The 19,368-nt window shown below is 63.3% G+C and overlaps 1 protein-coding gene across 2 annotated transcripts in view; it reads right to left on the bottom strand.

Annotated features, from left to right (window-relative positions):
* PBX1 (PBX homeobox 1) overlaps nucleotides 1-19,368 on the bottom strand; it is a 207,518-nt gene that overhangs the window by 32,539 nt on the left and 155,611 nt on the right. For both annotated transcript variants that reach the window (XM_037035161.1, XM_037035162.1), the window contains exons 3-4: nucleotides 5,599-5,843; nucleotides 380-570 (exon numbers count right to left, since the gene is read on the bottom strand). In XM_037035161.1, coding sequence (XP_036891056.1) covers nucleotides 380-570; nucleotides 5,599-5,843 — 436 coding nt within the window. The remainder of the gene's footprint in view (nucleotides 1-379; nucleotides 571-5,598; nucleotides 5,844-19,368) is intronic.

The following is a 19,368-nucleotide window of genomic DNA, read 5'->3' as shown; positions in this document are numbered from 1 at the left end:
GTGTGGCTTCCGTCTCGAAGGACCTTGGAGCCCAGGGTGCCAGCTGGATTCCCTGGCCCCACGGCCGGCCCTGCGCAACAGCGCTGGGTGGGGAAGCACCAGGCCCCCAGCCCATGTCCAGCCCCTGCACGCCACTGCCATGTGCCCGTGAGACGCAGCGGCCCCACCACGGAGGTCCCCAGTGGCAGGGGAGCCGAAGTCCTGCCCTCGCCGTCCCTACAGCCAGTCACCCTTGCTGCCGGGNGCCGCGCCACGCCCTGCCCGCCCCGCCCCCCCCCCCCCCCCGCAGCTCTGGCCTGGCAGCCCTCCCACCCCGCCCCACTGGCCGTCCCTGGCTGCACCGGCTCCGCGCCCACGGGGGGCCGGCGGGGCGACTCACCGCGCGTCCAGGAAGCGGGAGCGCAGGATCATGACGGCCTCGCAGGTGCTCTGCTTCAGCTGCATCTGGATGGAGCTGAACTTGCGGTGGATGATGCTCACCATGCGCTCGATCTCCTTCGGGGAGATGGGCCTGGTCCGGCTCTGCTCGCGCAGCAGGTTCATCACGTGGGTAGTGAACTCGTTGCAGGCCTGGGGGGACAGGGTGCAGCACGGTGAGGGGCCGCAGGGCTCCTCGGGCGGTTTGTCCCGTGGGAGGCACAGGTTAAACGCAGAAAGCCCACGGGACCTAACTGTTGGCCACGTGTTGATGCTAAGAGGGAAGGAGATTCTCAATCGCGCGTTTCTCGCTTTCTTCACGACCTCACTATTGTAACACCCAAGACCCTAACTTTAATATGGGGCGCAGGTCGCTCCCCTTCACCCCAACGTCCACGGTGCAGAGTTCGGGGTCAACGAGGCGCACACCCGTGCCCTGTCCTTCACGTTGGCACGGAGAGCAAGGGTCGCCCGCCCGCCGAGGCTCCTGCTCTACTGGTAAGAAAGCCCCACTCGAGGGTCCCAGAAGACCCCACATCTCTGACGCAAAGGGACCCGTCCTTGGAGGCCCCGCGGAAGCAGCGCCAACGCCGTCTCCCCTGCAGACTGGAGGCTCGTCGGCTGTGACCCACATGCGCCCCCTGCTCCAGGTGTCAGCTGGAGGTCATCAGCCCAGCTCCTGAGTTTACAGCTGGGGAGACGGAGGCCTGGAAAGACGAGGGGCCCATCCTGCCCCTCCAGCCGGGGGCCGGCCCTTCCCCGGAGCCGAGCTTGTCCCCTGGTCACCCCGCCTGCCCTCCGCTGCAGGTCCTGCCGTCGCTGCCTGCAGCCTGGCCCCTAACTCGGCACTCCGTGAAGCGCCAGTGTACAGGGGCGCTCGTGGCGATGCCATCCGAGTGGGTCCGGCGTGTGACGGAAAAGGCAAGCAGCCGCTCTGGGCCCCGAGGACGAGGGATGAGAGGGTCCAACTGTGTCTCGACAGCAGCGTGGTCCTGGGTGACGACGTGGCGTTGCTGCGTCTCTGCGACTTCCTCTGAGGTTGGTTGGCAAAGCCACACAGGGCCATGTCCACTGGTTGTGCCTACACTGGGGGGGGTGGGGGTGGGGGGGGGCTGGCCTTGACCTGCCTCCACGTGGACTTGGGCAAACCCTTCCCTGCTCAAGGCCTCGCTTGGCTCGCCTGTGTGGGTGTGAGTGCTGCTGGCCCTCCCACGAGCCTGGCTGTCCCCAGGGGTCTCTGCGTGGGCTGAAGGCGCAGTGCCCCTCACAGGAGCCCAGTGGACGGGGCCACCTCCTGGTGCCCCTTAGCTGGGGGCCTTTGAAAGCTGCCCGACTCCTCTGTCCCAGTCTCCCTTCTCTGTGTCAGGGCCGAGCTCCTGGGCACCTGTCTGGCGGCATGCGCACGGGCCACCACCTCTCCGAAATGCGAGTCCCTCAGAAACCCAGCACCCACTGGGTTGGAGAGCTTCCCCAGGCCTCAGCTTCCCTCCTGCAAAAACAAAGGGGTTTGCAGGCGCCCTCTCTGCGCTGCAGGCACAGGCCGGAGACGGTCCGTGGACAACGGTCCCCGTGGCCTTCTGCCTCCACCCAAAGTCACCACAGAGACACAGCCCGCCCCTGGCTGTGCAAAAAGGGAGGGGACGGACCTGGGACGAAGCTGGGATCCCTGGTGGCTCGAGGGCGGGGCGAGCAGGGTCTGGGTGCAGCGCGTACCCCAGCCGGCTTCCCGCAGCCCGCGCCTTGGGGGGCCGGAGGAGGACGCGCTGCCGAATGTGCTGGCTCCCGCTGCGAAGCCACGGTGCTTGGCTAATAATAACGTGCTTCGCTGTTGAGAATAAAAACGCACTGTCTGTGTTACCCTGGGGCCCCGCCTGCTCCTCCATCAACAGCCAGCGGAGGCCTTCACCACTGCTGCGGGGAGAAAGCTGCTCTGGACACGCAGTGACGGCGCCCTGCATTCGAGGTCCAGGTCAGAGGGACAAAACATCACGCCCCAGCTTTCTGCCGGCCTCCGCTGCCCACACCTCCCCCCCCACCGGCTCCGGGCTGGCCGCAGCAGCCGGGCCACCTCCTGAGCACTGTGGGTAGCTGAGTTACTGCCGGGTGGGACCCTCACAGGCTGGTGCGTTCCGGGACAAGGGGCCTGTGGAAGTGTCACGAAGACAGTCCTTCCCAGGGCTATCATGGCAGTGGCCCCCGTGAGCCCGGCCACCCAACAGCCGGATTGTGTCCTGTGTGGCCTCGGCCCCATGGTGCTGATCTGCCTCAGGAGACCGGGGACTGTGGAGAGGTCCGCCTCAAAGGCAGGCAGGAGGCCACAGTGGAACCTCATTCCCTCTGAGCTTTAACAGGCGTCTCTGTTTAAAACTCGATGCCTGTCAAGCTTGCTTCGCCTCTCCCTGCGCGGGTGGGGTCCCAGTGGGGTGCAGGCCGTGCGCCTTTCGCTCCCCCTCCCTCTCCTGTTGTGACTCCGGAGAGAGAGGACAGCCAGGGCCGGGCAAGCCAGGGCCAGCCAGCGCCGTGCGTCACCTGCTGGGCCTCAGACCAGGGCGGCACCCCGCGCTCGGCTCACTGACCTTCTCCCTGAACTCCTGACTGTGTGTGACACCAGTCCCCTCGAGGATGGTGCTGGGGCTGAGGGGACAGCCACTGTGAGTGTGCTGACCTAGCCCGGGCCAGACTCCACCTGCCAGCGTCCCGGCTGCGTCCTGTTTGAGAGCGGGGGGCCACAGGGCCACAGCAGCCGGGAGACGCTTTAGGAGACAGCACTGGGCCCTGGCGGGGGCTCGGCGGCTTGGGGCGTCCTCCTGGGTGCCAGGGGGCCTCGGGACGGATCCTCAGCTGGGGTGCAGACCAGAGGCAACTGATGCTGCCCCCCCTTCCTCTCTCCAAAATCAATAAACACACCCTCGGGGAAAGATTAAAACAACACGCAGGTTTCCACCTCTGCGGTTTTTATTCATTAGATGGGCCCACGCCCCAGTCCTTAGTGACCAGGACGCTGTGCTGAAAAAGTGGGTTCCCAGCCCCGTGTAATGAAGTGTAATGAATAAAACCATTTCCTCCCATTCTTTCTAATGAAAGCTCTAGAAGCCTGTTTTATTTAATAACCTCAGGGCGAGTCGGCGGATCCCGGTAGGTTCCTGTGTTTGGAGGGCTGGGGTGAGGGGTATCCCTCAATACCGCAACGCCACCTGGCCGTCGGGCTGTCCATCCCCCACACCAGACGGAAGGGGACCCACAGAGACAGCGTGGGCGACCACCAGAGCGTCGTGCAGTCACTCCCCCGGGTGCCTTCCTCTCCGAGGCCTCCTGCTCTTACAAAGTGGCCGCGAGCGCCGGTTATAGAGTGAGCAGGCGGCGCTCGCTCAGACCCGCTGGGAGGTTAAGGGCATCCGTCCCCACGCCTGCTCCTCGTGTGGCTGGCGACCCAGCTGGTGTGAACAAACGACCGGGCAGCCCGAGTGGGCTCAGCAGGGCTCGGTCTCACCCCGAAGATGCCCCGTGGGCCGGGTGACACCGTCGGGCTGTTCCCGCTGCTTCGGCCACATGCTCTAGCCCTAGCTCTGTCTAGCCCTAGACAGAGCGGTGTCGGCACCGCCCCAGGGGGTGGCGAACCCCAGATCCCAGGGTGACCCTGCCCCACACTGGGTGCGTGGCCGGTGCCCCGGACTCATCACCTAACCTCTGACCTCACTGCCTCACCTGTGTCCAAGGAGACGACCACACTACCTGTCCCGGTCACCTGACCTCAGGGTTACCGTGTGGAACGCATGTGACTAGGTGGCCACAGGGCTGCCCTTGTTTTGGACGAGGACAGAGGAGGGACCGGCGGTCGAGTCAAGGAAAAAGGCCGTTCTTCCACACGCCGCGGGAGCTAAGAACGAAGCCAGGCTTCACCCCTCCCGCCCAGTGTCCGTTCCAGCGGCCAGTATAGTTGGGGGGCCACACTGGGGTTTCTCCGTGCCCCTGGAGTTGGCCCTGAGTTCCCTGGATGACAGGCCTAGGCAGCTGTGTGCCGGGGACAGGCTCGGTGGTGAAGGAGGCAGACGGCACAAGGCCGGCCAGGGACCCTTGCAGGAAACGTCCCCACACGCCTTCCCCGGTCACCAACAGGCAGCTCTGGGGGTTCTGACGGGATGGGCCAGGTGGGCGCCCTCCTGTGGGTCAGCCAGCTCTCCACCCAGCACCTCCAGGCTCTGGGGCGACATCATGTGAGCCAGCCCTGTGGCCAGAACACCTGTTCTAGATGCTTCCTTCCCCCCCGTGAGCCCAGCCACCCAACAGCCAGATCGCACCCTGTGTGGCCTCAGCCTCATGGTGGTGATCTGTCTCAGGAGACCGGGGACTGTGGAGAGATCCGCCTCAAAGGCAGGCAGGAGGCCGCAGTGGAACCTCATTCCCTCTGAGCTTTAACAGGCGTCTCTGTTTAAAACTCGATGCCCGTCAAGCTTGCTTCGCCTCTCCTGCGCGGGTGGGGTCCCAGTGGGGTGCAGGCCGTGCGCCTTTCGCTCCCCCTCCCTCTCCTGTTGTGACTCTGGAGAGAGAGGACAGCCAGGGCCGGGCAAGCCAGGGCCAGCCGGTGCCGTGCGTCACCTGCTGGGCCTCAGACCAGGGCTGGCCCAGAGCGGAGGAGACGGCAGCCACGAGAACAGCCTGCTGTGTTGGCGAGTGTGAGTGTGAATGTGTGAGTGAGTGTGTGAGTGTGAATGTGTGTGTGTGTGAGTGTATGTGTGTGTGAGTGCGTGAGTGTATGTGTGTGTGAGTGCGTGAGTGTATGTGTGTGTGAGTGTATGTGAGTGTGAGCGTGAGTGTGTGAGTGAGTGTATGTGAGTGTGAGTGTGAGTGTGAGTGTGAGTGCGAGTGCAGGGCAGGCCTCGGTCCAGCTGTGCTCTGCTCTGACTGCAGGCCTCACCCTCCCAGGCTGCTGCTGCGTGGTTTGGGGCCTGGTTCCTCACGGCCCTGTGACATCCCGACCCCTAACCCGCAGCTCTCTGCCACAAGCCACCAGCTGTGGGGCAGCGGACGTGCAGCACAGGGCCTCACAGGCCGTGGGCGGAACGTCAACCCTGGCTGGCACCCTGCTGCACGGTGAGCGTGCTTTACCTGGGCAGAGGGAGTGTCTGACGGGCCCGAGCTGCGTTCCAGGCCCCCCGCCCCTTGGGGCCCGGCGGAGCCTACCTGCTCGTACTTCTCCAGCTCCGTGTGGTAGATCTGTCTGATCTGCGACAGTTTGGCTCTGTAGTCCGAATGCTCCACCGAGTTGTCGGAACCGGCGCCCCCTGAGGCCGCTGCGGCCGCCGCCGCTGCCGCTGAGCCCCCGCCCTTCTCGGGGCCAGCCACCCCCTCGGCGAGCAGCATGTTGTCCAGGCGCATCAGCTGGGGGTCAGTGGGCTCCTCTTCTTGGGCGCCCCGGATGCTCAGAACTGCAGAAAGACAGAGGGGAGAAACGGAAGCTGAAACACCCATGGTCTCACCGGGTGTGTCTCTGGACCCCGTGCAGTGCCGCTTCTGAGCGCCGGCGAGCGGCTGGGAAGGGCGGACGCAGAGGAGGGGAGGGCTGCTTCATCCAGGTGGGTGGCACTCCCTCCCGTGGGCCCAGGGCCGTCACGGTCATATGATGGGGCCAGGCGGGGTGGTCACCGCCTTCTCCTGGTGGGAAAGAGGCCCCTTCTGGGGAGACTTGGAGGAGTTCCGAGGACGGCGGGTGACCACAGAGAGCACTCAGTGCCACCGAGCTGTGCACTTAAAAATAGTTAAAAAGGTCATTTTACCACAGTAAATTTGAAGACACAAAGTTAATAGTAACTGCGTCGCTTCCGCTTTCATCCCCAAACTGCCGAATTTTAAGGGAAGGAAAACCGTCTCCTTCTCTGAGGCTAGTTTTACTCGTCTGCGAGCCTGTGCCGTTCCGCCCCGACTCAGCCACATCCCCTGGTCTACATTCCCACTGCGCAGGGGCTGGGGCTGGAAGTGCGGTCCATCAGACCCCTGCGCCGGGCCGGTGGCAGTGCGGTGCACCTGAAGCAGCGCCACGGGTGGCCCCGGAGCCACAGCAACGTCCTGGGAGAGCAGGACTCTGCCCTGTCGGCCACCAGGCTGGGCCTCCGAACACAGGGTGCCGGGCTCAAGAGAAGACAGCGCTCGGGAGGGGAAGGCAGCTCCCGGGAAGGAGGTGGACGCCTTTTCCCAGCGCAGGGCAGCTGCTGGACGGGGAGGTCCGGGGTCCGGCGAATCGGCAGGAGCCCGGCGGGCAGCCCCGTCCCCATGTCACGCAGCCTGCCGCAAACACATCACTCGTCCTCACGGGACTGCCAGCCGCCATGTCTTTGCTGAGAGAAGACCTGACAAGGGTTCCCACTGAAAACCACTGAAGAACATTCTGGGGGTGGTGACCAGGGACAGAGGGGCAGGAGGCCTGAGTTCATCCACACTTTGGGGAAGGGCTGGCAGGGTCCCCCGCTGGGCTGAGACAGGGAAGGGACAGAAGCTCTGTTTCAGGGGACAGGCAGACATCTGGGGTGCTCCGTCTTGGGCAATACCAGCGGTGCCCTTGCGCCCCTAGCTTCTAACAGACCAATGAGAACCAACCAGGAAAGTGCTTCACACAGAAATCCCAAGTCCTCCAGGGTCACACACACCAGACACAGAGGTCAAGGGCAGGGTTGAGCCACGTGGACCATGGCAGCTGTTGGATCAGAGGATGAAAGGTGGAAAGGTGCCCCTGGTACAGAGAGAAGGGCTGGGCACTTGGGGGTGGCCGGCGCCTGCGTGCGAACCCGCGCCTGCTCACCCAGGCCCTTCCCCCGTCACATCCGAACGCTAACCCCCCGGCCCTGGGGTGGGACACAGGTAGCAGATCGCTGAGCTGTGTTGTGTGCTCTCCCCCAGGGAGGACCCTCCTTCCTCTGAGGCCCAGGGGGCTGCATGGGGGGCTCCCGGCCCCGGGGCTGGTCTTTGCCCTGGAAGGAACGGGCCCCTTGTCCTGCTCTTTGGACACACGGACTCGCAGGCCCACAGGCCCCTGGAGAACACGTGACCGCCCAAAAGGCTTTGTTAATAAGAAAGCCACCGGATGCAGTCTCCGGACCCAAATGCCTGTCCGTCAAGGTCGAAAGTCGAAGGTCTGCACAGGAGCGGCGCCCACTCCGACCCTCCTTCCTGGCCTCCGAGCCATGGGTTCTCCCGGGGCGGGGGCTGGAGTGTGTGGGGTTACGGCTGTTGCTCCAGTGGGCTTTACGCAGTGAGTTTTAATTGCTTTATCAGCAAACGTACTTATGGCTCCTTAAAAAGAAAGAACCATCTCTGAATCGCTCTGGACTGTTCCTTCAGCGGGGCTGTTAAAAAACCTGGCCTGGGGCAAAGCCCTCCGCAACCGGCTCCCCTGAACCTGACGGCTCCCTTAAACCTCTCACCCCCGAGAGGCCGGAGGCCACAAGTGACTCCTGCTGATGGCTGGTGGTGGGTCCCCCTGGCTCCTCACAGACCAACACAAACCATCTCACCGTCATTTCTGGTCGCGGCAACGGGGCATCTCCATGGGGCGCACGTGCCTCGACTGGCGGCCTGCCCACTACCTGCCGGAGGGAGGTCCCTGTGCCCCAAGGTCCCTGTGCCACACCTCCCGCGCTCACCCCACCGCTCCTCCCCCTGCTACCAAACCCAGTTGTGGTGGTGCCCAGCGGGATGAGAGCAGCAGCTGGGGACTGAGGGGCTGTGCCCGTTCCAGCAGCGACCGGGGCGGGGGGGGGGCAGGGGACCGGGACTGCTCCTCGCTCTGTTGCCAGGGGCTGCAATCGAACTGGGAGCACCACCCCCTCCAGCCCTCCGTGTCGCCCCACCCAACACCCGCTCCCTCTTCTAAACAGTCTCCGGGAAGCACAGCCGTGCACGCAGACACCGCACACCGACCTGGGCACAGTTTCCCTTGGTCTGGGCAGCAGAGTGGTTTGAAATGAAACAAGGAAGGAAAAGGACGCGAGCAGGAAGCCCTGCCCACCACCGANCACTCCCTCCCGTGGGCCCAGGGCCGTCACGGTCATATGATGGGGCCAGGCGGGGTGGTCACCGCCTTCTCCTGGTGGGAAAGAGGCCCCTTCTGGGGAGACTTGGAGGAGTTCCGAGGACGGCGGGTGACCACAGAGAGCACTCAGTGCCACCGAGCTGTGCACTTAAAAATAGTTAAAAAGGTCATTTTACCACAGTAAATTTGAAGACACAAAGTTAATAGTAACTGCGTCGCTTCCACTTTCATCCCCAAACTGCCGAATTTTAAGGGAAGGAAAACCGTCTCCTTCTCTGAGGCTAGTTTTACTCGTCTGCGAGCCTGTGCCGTTCCGCCCCGACTCGGCCACATCCCCTGGTCTACATTCCCACTGCGCAGGGGCTGGGGCTGGAAGTGGGGTCCATCAGACCCCGGCGCCGGGCCGGTGGCAGTGCGGTGCACCTGAAGCAGCGCCACGGGTGGCCCCGGAGCCACAGCAACGTCCTGGGAGAGCAGGACTCTGCCCTGTCGGCCACCAGGCTGGGCCTCCGAACACAGGGTGCCGGGCTCAAGAGAAGACAGCGCTCGGGAGGGGAAGGCAGCTCCCGGGAAGGAGGTGGACGCCTTTTCCCAGCGCAGGGCAGCTGCTGGACGGGGAGGTCCGGGGTCCGGCGAATCGGCAGGAGCCCGGCGGGCAGCCCCGTCCCCATGTCACGCAGCCTGCCGCAAACACATCACTCGTCCTCACGGGACTGCCAGCCGCCATGTCTTTGCTGAGAGAAGACCTGACAAGGGTTCCCACTGAAAACCACTGAAGAACATTCTGGGGGTGGTGACCAGGGACAGAGGGGCAGGAGGCCTGAGTTCATCCACACTTTGGGGAAGGGCTGGCAGGGTCCCCCGCTGGGCTGAGACAGGGAAGGGACAGAAGCTCTGTTTCAGGGGACAGGCAGACATCTGGGGTGCTCCGTCTTGGGCAATACCAGCGGTGCCCTTGCGCCCCTAGCTTCTAACAGACCAATGAGAACCAACCAGGAAAGTGCTTCACACAGAAATCCCAAGTCCTCCAGGGTCACACACACCAGACACAGAGGTCAAGGGCAGGGTTGAGCCACGTGGACCATGGCAGCTGTTGGATCGGAGGATGAAAGGTGCCCCTGGTACAGAGAGAAGGGCTGGGCACTTGGGGGTGGCCGGCACCTGCGTGTGAACCCGCGCCTGCGCACCCAGGCCCTTCCCCCGTCACATCCGAATGCTAACCCCCTGGCCCTGGGGTGGGACACAGGTAGCAGATCGCTGAGCTGTGTTGTGTGCTCTCCCCCAGGGAGGACCCTCCCTCCTCTGAGGCCCAGGGGGCTGCATGGGGGGCTCCCGGCCCCGGGGCTGGTCTTTGCCCTGGAAGGAACGGGCCCCTTGTCCTGCTCTTCAGACACACGGACGCGCAGGCCCACAGGCCCCTGGAGAACACGTGACCGCCCAAAAGGCTTTGTTAATAAGAAAGCCACCGGATGCAGTCTCCGGACCCAAATGCCTGTCCATCAAGGTCGAAAGTCGAAGGTCTGCACAGGAGCGGCGCCCACTCCGACCCTCCTTCCTGGCCTCCGAGCCGTGGCTTCTCCCGGGGCGGGGGCTGGAGTGTGTGGGGTTACGGCTGTTGCTCCAGTGGGCTTTACGCAGTGAGTTTTAATTGCTTTATCAGCAAACATACTTATGGCTCCTTAAAAAGAAAGAACCATCTCTGAACCGCTCTGGACTGTTCCTTCAGCGGGGCTGTTAAAAAACCTGGCCTGGGGCAAAGCCCTCCGCAACCGGCTCCCCTGAACCTGACGGCTCCCCTAAACCTCTCACCCCCGAGAGGCCGGAGGCCACAAGTGACTCCTGCTGGTGGCTGGTGGTGGGTCCCCCTGGCTCCTCACAGACCAACACAAACCATCTCACCGTCATTTCTGGTCGCGGCAACGGGGCATCTCTATGGGGAGCACGTGCCTCGACTGGCGGCCTGCCCACTACCTGCCGGAGGGGGGTCCCTGTGCCCCAAGGTCCCTGTGCCACACCTGCTGCGCTCACCCCACCGGCTCCTCCCCCTGCTGCCAAACCCAGTTGTGGTGGTGCCCAGCGGGATGAGAGCAGCAGCTGGGGACTGAGGGGCTGTGCCCGTCCAGCAGCGACCGGGGCGGGGGGGGGGGGACTGGGACTGCTCCTTGCCCTATTGCCAGGGGCTGCAATCGAACTGGGAGCACCACCCCCTCCAGCCCTCCGTGTCGCCCCACCCAACACCCGCTCCCTCTTCTAAACAGTCACCGGGAAGCACAGCCGTGCACGCAGACGCCGCACACCGACCTGGGCGCAGTTTCCCTTGGTCTGGGCAGCAGAGTGGTTTGAAATGAAACAAGGAAGGAAAAGGACGCGAGCAGGAAGCCCTGCCCACCACCGAGGTGTGGGGGCGGCTTTTCCCGCACGTTTCCCCGTGTGCCACGGATGAGAGTAAACATGACTGAGACGTGGTGTGATCTGCTTGGGGAGGAGAGGTGGCCATTTTCCCAGAGGAAAAAGGCTGTGAGCAGTGGCCAGTTTCTCAGGGGAAAAAGGAATCGAGCCCCTTCCTCCAGGGCTTTTATTGGGTTGTAATACACAGGAATACAGGCGGCCAGGATCAAACAGTAGATAACATTTCAAAGAAATCTGAGGGCTCAATCTGAGTCAGAGAGTCTGTCAGGAACAGAGTTTCAGGGTTTCCTGCTTGAACCCTTAACATACAAATGAAAGCACTCTTAGCAGAGCAGATTTCACAGGTTTATCAGGAAGTCTTTGTGATGCCAGGTTTTTCCCGAGGACATGCTCTAGCAAGGCAAGGAGCTGCACCTCTCCCAACAGGTATTCAGGCTTAAGGGGATGAGAGCCAGGAAGCGCTCCTCCCAGGGGACATGGGGACTCGGGCTTTGTCAAAGCTGGGGGGTGGTGGTGGCAAGAGTCCACTGCTCTTTGTTGCAGCCCCCCAAGTCCTTCCATGAAGGCCTCCCTAGTGATCCAGTTGAGCTTAGGTTGCCCCCTGCTGTGAGGGGGTCTTATCCGTCATTGACTTCCGACCAAGTTTTGGGGGCAGGGAGAGGAAACTGAGGCAGCGTTTGCGACCAGAGACAAGCCTTGTCTCCTGCAGCTCCCATTCCAGAGGTAGTCGCTCCCTCATCCTTAAGCCACAGGGGGTAGAGAGTTACAATTCCTGAAACCAGGCAGAGTGGTCCACAACCCCAAGGGTGCAGGACGGCCGCAGGGGCGAGGCGCTAGTCCCCCGGACTCTGCCCCCACGGACGAAGAAGGGTCCAGTTAGTTCAGGGCAATTAAAGAAACAGAGCGACAGCATTAGCACTTCACCTAGCTTTTTATCATTTCACGAGTCCTATGAAAATACTTTGAAAAAAGAAGCTAGGGCCCACTGCACTGTGATGTAACCGGTTTCTCTGCGTGGACAGTAATAAGCGGGCACGGTCAACAGGCACCGCACCCCCAGCGGTCGTGGCCCCAATAAGAAATCGAAGAATAAAACCGCCTGCAGGGCCAGTGAGACAAGAGGAAGCCTTCCTTCTCAGGAAGGGCCTGGCTGTGCCTTGCTGTGGCTGCGGGGAGGGGGGTGGGGGGTGCCCCGCACTCTGCACACGGCTGTGCCCAGGACGAGCACGTGGCGGGCTCTGGTCGGGGACCCGGGCGGCTAGTCAGTGGGAAAACCCGCCCGTGTCCAGTAGGTGAAGGAGAGGCTGCTGCGTCTAAGTGGAATCGACGCCCCCCGCCCCGCCCGCCCCGTTTGTGCTCGCAGCAGGCACTTGGGGAGCAGCAGACGCAGTGAGCATTTAAAGGGTCCTTTTCATCTCCGGGCGCCCGCAGACTCAGACGAGCCCTCGCCTGGGCCCAGAGCCCTGAGCGCTCAGCCTCCGAGGCCGGACTGCAGCTGCAGAGCTGCCCCCGATCCAGCGCCCACCACCTATGATCAGGGTCCCCTGACGGGCGCCGGCCCCGCCCACCCGGGCGTCCGGTCCCGATGCAGGTTTTAAGGCGAATGCCCGGCCTGCACGCGGGGCTTTGACGGTCTGGTCTGCGCAGCCCCGCCACTGAAAAGGTGACCCTGCCCTGGACTTGCCCACAGNTCGACACCCCCCCCCCCGCCCCGCCCCGTTTGTGCTCGCAGCAGACACTTGGGGAGCAGCAGACGCAGTGAGCATTTAAAGGGTCCTTTTCATCTCCGGGCGTCCGCAGACTCAGACGAGCCCTCGCCTGGGCCCAGAGCCCTGAGCGCTCAGCCTCCGAGGCCCGACTGCAGCTGCAGAGCTGCCCCCGATCCAGCGCTCACCACCTATGATCAGGGTCCCCTGACAGGCACCGGCCCCGCCCACGCGGGCGTCCGGTCCTGATGCAGGTTTTAAGGCGAATGCCCGGCCTGCACGCGGGGCTTTGACGGTCTGGTCTGCGCAGCCCCGCCACTGAAAAGGTGACCCTGCCCTGGACTTGCCCACAGAGCGTCCCCGAGAGCATTCTTCGCCCTCTGGTCCTCAGTCTTAAAGGGGTTTCTCCTTCCTGCACAGCTCGCATCAGGGCAGGTGAGCGGTCGCTGTAGAGACGGTCACTCGCCCTTTAAACAGCATCTGAGGTGACATCAGATACGGGGACCCTCACAGCTCGAACGCCCACTGTCCTGGCTTTGTCCTCACCCAAGGAGAAAAGACTCGGGGACCCTCACAGCTCGAACGCCCACTGTCCTGGCTTTGTCCTCACCCAAGGAGAAAAGACTCGGAGGCGCGTGTGGGACCCCAGGAGGGCGGGCGGGTGTGGGCCGCTCATCCTGGCCTGAGCACGGGGGCTGGGCCAGAGCCGGATGAACGCGGCAGCTCCCGGCAGCGCCCACTAGAGGGCACTGTTCCTTCGCCGAGGACAGGTGGCCTGGGAGGCTGGAAGCTTCCGGTCCTGGGGCGGCTGCCCGGCCCGGATTCACACCCACAGGTTTCGGGGAGGCCAGACCTACAGAGAGGGTTGTCTTCAGCTGTGAACAGCAGTGTGGGGACCCAGGCCTGGGCCAAGAGACAGACAGACGACAGGGACGGACAGAGAGCAGACAGGTGTTTGGGAGGGGGTGAGAGATCACCACCCTCGAGCTCTCCAGCCAGGCTCTCTGCCCGATGTGAAAGCACCAGGCTTCTTGAAGGGGCACCCACTGCCCACGAGCCAGGCCTCACGCGCCAGGCCCGGGAGGAGAGCCAGAGGCAGCGTGGAGGTCTCAGGCCTCACCCAGGGCTGCTCCACACCCTCACCCCGGCCATGTTGGGCCCAACTCTGGACAGAGTCCGGGCGGACGCGTGCTGTCCTTCGAGTTTCCTGCACAGAGCAAGGGGCCGGCCCCGAGACTGCTCGCTCCTTCCCTCGGCTCACGCAGTGCTCGCACGCTCTGCTCCCTCCTTCCCTCGGCTCACGCAGTGCTCGCACGCACTGATCGAGTCACCTTACCCAGGTGAAGGGACCGTCCAAAGTCACGAGCAGTGACTGAAGACACAGGGGCAAAGTGACCGGGTAGAGCCCAGACTGGAATCGAGGTGGGACGCGCCGCCCTGGCTGGGCTGCCCTCAAAAGGGGGCTGTGGCCCTTCACGAAAGGCAGCTCAGCAGGCGTGCAATCCATCCTGTGTGGGTGTGAACACGCAGGTTTGTGCACCCACGCACTGGTCAGGCCTGATGGATGCCACGGGAGATGACAGCCAGACACGAGGTCGGGAGGCAGGAGGTGCTCACTGACCTCCCTGGTAAGTCGGGACCTCTCGTGCTTCCCACAGCGGCCCCGAGGCCTGGGGACCAAGGCAGTCCCCAGCGGCAGCGCCCTTGTCTCCCTCCTCCAATCTCCTTCACGTCTCACACACCAGAGGCTCTGCCCCTGGAAGAGACTGGGAGGGAGTTCAGTTCTTCTACACCACACGTGGGACCGAAACCTCGCCCCGACGCTCCTCACCCCTAATGCTCGGCTCCCGGGTGGGTCCCTGACGAAAACCCCGTCTCTGTGTGGCTGAGTCTCTCTGTGGAGATGACGCTGGTGGAGCCTCTGGTTGGCCTGGCCGGGGCGGCACGCCTGAGCTGAGGCCCCGACCCGGGTGGGGCGTCTCTGACACGTGGCTGGCCGGGGAGCCTTGTTGCCTGGGCAGGTGACAGGTCCCAGCCCGGCAGGCATTGAAAACCACCCTGTGTCGCCCACCCTGAGCCGTTTCCAGCCCGCACTCAGGGACCTGAGGCCTCAGGGGTGCAGCCCCGGGGCTGGGTACGAAGCCAGATGCTTTCTGCCCCCTTTGACTCCTCTCTTCAGCTGCTAAGCAGGCTGACTCAGCCAGGGGCCCGGAGGGCTTCAGGAAGCCACCCGCAAGGCCGAGACGCCACCCCTGTGGTCCCACGGTACCTGGGGGAGCATGCCCCGGGGCTGGCACGGCTTTGGGACCGATGTGGGCCCGTGGGGGCTGCCCAGCACCTCGCTCTGTCACCTTCGGCCACAGTGCCGGGCCCACGTGGGGCCCAGGGTGGCGTTTCAGCGGGTTTCCTGGTTTACATTGTAGGTCTTTTACAGGGAAACCTGCCAACTCTTCCTGCTACCCCCCTTCCGGGCTGGCATCGGCGGCTCTCGTCTCCATTTCTTTGGATGTGAAGGCCACACAAGAAACAATCTCCACCAAACTGCACATGAGAAGCACGGGGGTGGGTTACCTGCCGGGATGCGAGCTTCACTACAAGGAATGAGCACAGAAGAACCAGGAGAAATGTCTCCATATCCTAGCCCCTTAAAACGAACCCATTACGTGGCTCAGAGTATCAATGAGGCACCTTGCACACTGCCTGCTTCCTGTAAGAGCTAGTTCACGAGAGATTTCCTCTTCCTTCACGTTGCAATACCCTCCCACCCCCGACTGTACGCAGGGGCCCAGGGCTCTCCTGCCAGCCCGGCAGCAAGGTGGGGGGGGGGACGGAGCCAGCCCCAGACATCCTGCCGCTCTGTCTCCTCGTCACCTGGTCGCTGGTAACGCCAACCACACTGCGATTCCTATTAAGGACCCACTCAGGCACTTCGACAAAAGCATGTCGGTGCTTGGGAACCGGGGTTTTGACGGCTGGTTGAATCTAAACTGACCCCGTGGAGAAGGGCCCCTCGGGGCGCAGACGCAAGCAGATGGCCCGGAGTCGGGGACTCGGTCTCCGCACGTCGGGGTCTGCGGTCCCAGGCGAGGCACTGGCCCAATAGGAGACGTCTTCAGAAGCCTTCCCATGCCTCCGCCGGCCCCTTCCTGCTCCTCAGCCCCAGAGCCAGTGAGGAGCCCCCACCAAGCCTTCCCGACCTGGCTCAGCCGGGAGATGACGTCCTGGAAGCGGAGAGACCCTTCTGGGAACCACTTAGCTTGGCAGCAGCCTCACCTTGTGTCAGACAGGCTGGCCTGCAGGTTGTCTCTAATGGCCGCTTTCAAGTCTCCATTAGAAAATAAATAAATGATGACCGGGAGAGGGGGTGCCTCTGTTCAGACGCAGGTCTGAGGGGGTGGGATTCCGCTTTGGCTCGGGAGGGGGCAGACCTCCCTGTGGGCCCGGCTACCAGGCACCAGGAAGCCCCCACTGGGGATACGGCCCCAGAGGACACGGCTGCACTGGCACCCGCTGTGGGCTCCCCGCCCGGTGCTGCCCGCCTCCTGACAACACGGGGTGCGGTGACAGATGGAGTCAGAGCTCCCCAGGGAAGGGACAGCCCTTTTGTCCCCAAAAGGCGCATTCCGGGCCTCAAAGCCGCAGGTAGGTCCTTCCAGGGCAGGAGTCCTGACGCAGTGTGCTCGCGGCCTGCGTGCTCCTTACAGAAGACAGTGACTGCGGAGAGTGCAGCCACGGCCACTACCTCCAATCCCCTGGTCACCAGAGACAAATCCTACCGCTGATCGTTGCCGTGGCCCCGCTGAGCACGCTTCCCCTCCCACGAGATGGTCACACACCCGTCTGCAGAGGAGCCCCACGGCCCGAGGCGTGCAGAGTGAGGGCGGACAGAGGAGGGCACCACGGATGGCGAAGAGCAGGCTCCAGCCAGGGCCATGCGCGGGCCCTGTGATCAGGACGCGGGGTGGGACCCTCTAGCCCACTCCGTCCTCCTGCCCCTGTGACGAGGCCCCTCTGTCTCACTGGACCACAGATCCTTCCCACTTACATGTGAGACGTGGAGCCTGGGAGAAGAGGACATGAGTGTTTTCTGTGAACGGGGCCAGGAGGACTCGCTGAGCTGGACACTGGCTGTGACCGTGGCTGCCATTGCTAACAGCTATTTTGTGTAGAGGTGCACTGTGACCCTAGTGACACTTACGGGAAGGCGTGAGACGGACAGCGTGTCTCTCTCCTACTTGGGACCTGGGACAGCAGCGGCACAGAGCGGGGAGGGGCTGATCTGTCAGTGTCTCCCAACACAGCCCCCCACGGCTGGCAGAGCCCCGATTTTCAGGTGACTTCATGGCCCCGGGGACGAGGGGACTTTCTTGCTTCCCTGACAGCTGGATGCGGTCACGTCTCTTGTGACAGAATTTCCCGGTCAGTGAGTGACAGACGAGTGGAAGTTGCACACAAGACGCCTGGGAACGTCCATGTGAAGGAATGCTCTTCTGCTGGCTGGAAGGCGAGGGCAAGGGCTGGGGCTCAAGCAGCCACTGGGGCCCTGAGTGGCCTGGGGAGTGGGGGCCGCCCGAGGGAGGGAACCAGGTAGGCCTTCTCCTGGGCTAGAGACCAGCCAGACGGTCACCTCGGACTGTGAAAATGACAGGAATACACTCATATTTCGTGTAAGCCAAGTTATACTGGGGCTTGGGGGGGGTTATTTGTTTGGTTTTGGCAGCTTAACCAACCCAATCTAATACGGATGTGGAAGGAAGGAAGGACGGAAGGAAGCTAGCCTGCAGGATTTCGTCTCTCTGCTCCCCTGAACTGGTCCACGTCCAGAAACACGGCCGCCATCACCCACGTGGACTACCAGCTTCAGCGCCCTCCGTCTGGTTTGGTCTCGGCACGATCCTCAAAGCCGCCGCGCGGCCTGCCCACCAGACTACCAGGAAGCATCGCTGTGCAGACGCGGGTTCAAGAACGGCTACTGGCTTCTTGCGAAGTTCGGGTCCTGGTGTGGCTGTTGTTTGGTGGTGAACGGCGAGCTTGAACCCCTGGTTGGAAGGTCTGACACCGCCCCCCGGCGGCTCTCCAGCGCCAGGCCCCTCTCCACCTCACCGGCCCCCAGCGACACTGGGCTCCCGGGGAAGGGAGGGGGTGCTGTGGGGGTTTCCAGCTCAGGGCTAACGCCGGCATCGAGGCGGCCGCGTGTTTACGTAACATATACTCCTGTCTCCTAAAGGAATAAACAACATAAAAGCGCTACGGAATCTTCGCAGCCTCTCATCTTCCAGTGGCCACGTGTCAGAGCTGTGACACCGGCAGGTGGCAGACTCACTGACCCAGGGTCCTGCAAATGATGGACGCACCTGTGCGCATCTCTCTCCTGCAGTGCAGCGGGGGCACCCAGAAATGGCCTCGGGGGGGAGACCCAAAAATCCAGACCGCATGCTGGGACCGGTGGCCACGTGCTGGAGACGAGGCGGTGGCCCACTCTTCCACGACAAGGACGGAGAGAGTCGTGACCTGCATGTGCAGCAGGGCTCTCTGCTCAGCCGCCTTCTACCCTTTGGAGGTCAGGGGCGCAGGGCCCCCACTCCAGTCCTGTGGGGACGCTGGGAAGCGTCTGCAGACTCTGGGAAGCCCGGGGGTCTTTCAGAGGTGCTGGGACAACTGCAAGGTGTGCCCCTGAGGACCGCCAAGGATTCTGTGAGTTCCCGTGTTCGGGAGAGACGGCTCCCTGCCCATCTGTACCCCCATCCCCACCCCACGCTCACACCCAGACAGAACACATGACACACTGCCTGGGGCTCCGGCTGAGGCCTCGCGGTTCAGGCCTTGCTCACAGCGACAGGGCGCTGATCTCCATGAGGCATGGTCCCGCCACCTTGAAGAACAGAAAGGGACGCCCTGCACCTCAGAGACAGCCTGGCTTGTTCCAGGCCTCCAGGCTGTTCCTGGGAGGATTTGGAAGGAAGAGGGGACCCCCCCCTGGGGTATGGTTCCTGCACGTGGAGAATGTGCTGATCTGGACAGTCACGGTTCCCCTCGGAAGGCGGAGGGAGGAGAGACGGGGGAGAAACTCCACCGGGGAGGGAAAGCTGGGCAGGAGGCACTGACGGACAGAGGGAGAGGGCAGGGCGTCTGTGGGCCAGGGAGCATCGGGTGACCAGATGCTGCGGCCAGGACACAACGCGGGGGCCCTTCCTCTAAGTCACGTGTCACGGGGTCCTTCCCCGCAGGGACTCAGCTCCGTGAGGTGTCCGTCCTGCCTGTCACTGGCCGTGCCGTGTCATCCAAGGAGCAGCCACGTCCCCAGGGACAGAGTCCCTGCCTGGCGGGGAGAAACGCCCAGTAAACACCTCACGGCTTTCATGTGCGTGCGCCCTGGGCAGGCCCCTCCTTTGTGAAACATTAACTCGTTTCTTTCTCCACTTATCACACCAAAACCTCCTTGCTGAGAGCTTCCTGTGTGTGGGCAGGCTGGGGTCCAGGGACAGAAACCGCGACGAGCGCCTGTCCGAGAGCAGCAGCCATTTCACGGAGAAGAGCAGGCGGAGGCCGCAACAGCGCGGCACGGAGGCGTCTGCCCGCCCAGAGGCCCCGTGTGTGACACGGTCTCGAGGAAGCGCGCTGACACTGACCCCGGTGTCCTCCCCCCGGAGACGGCCGCCGCAGGTGGATGCACACACAGACATCAACCTGCGCTCACGTCCACCGGGGGGCCCCACCCCCCCGCCACTGGTCCGGCAGCCCCTTGCAGGACGTGCCTGCCTACGAGCCGAGATGAAGTGTGACCTCAGTTCTGCAGCTGGGGTCAGGGCACCC

Source organism: Sturnira hondurensis, unplaced genomic scaffold, assembly GCF_014824575.4.
Source record: "Sturnira hondurensis isolate 20B ecotype Veracruz unplaced genomic scaffold, ASM1482457v3 Scaffold0022215, whole genome shotgun sequence".
Classification (NCBI taxonomy): domain Eukaryota; kingdom Metazoa; phylum Chordata; class Mammalia; order Chiroptera; family Phyllostomidae; genus Sturnira; species Sturnira hondurensis.
Note: the sequence above shows the minus strand (reverse complement) of the source record. Positions and strands in the feature narration are given on the sequence as shown.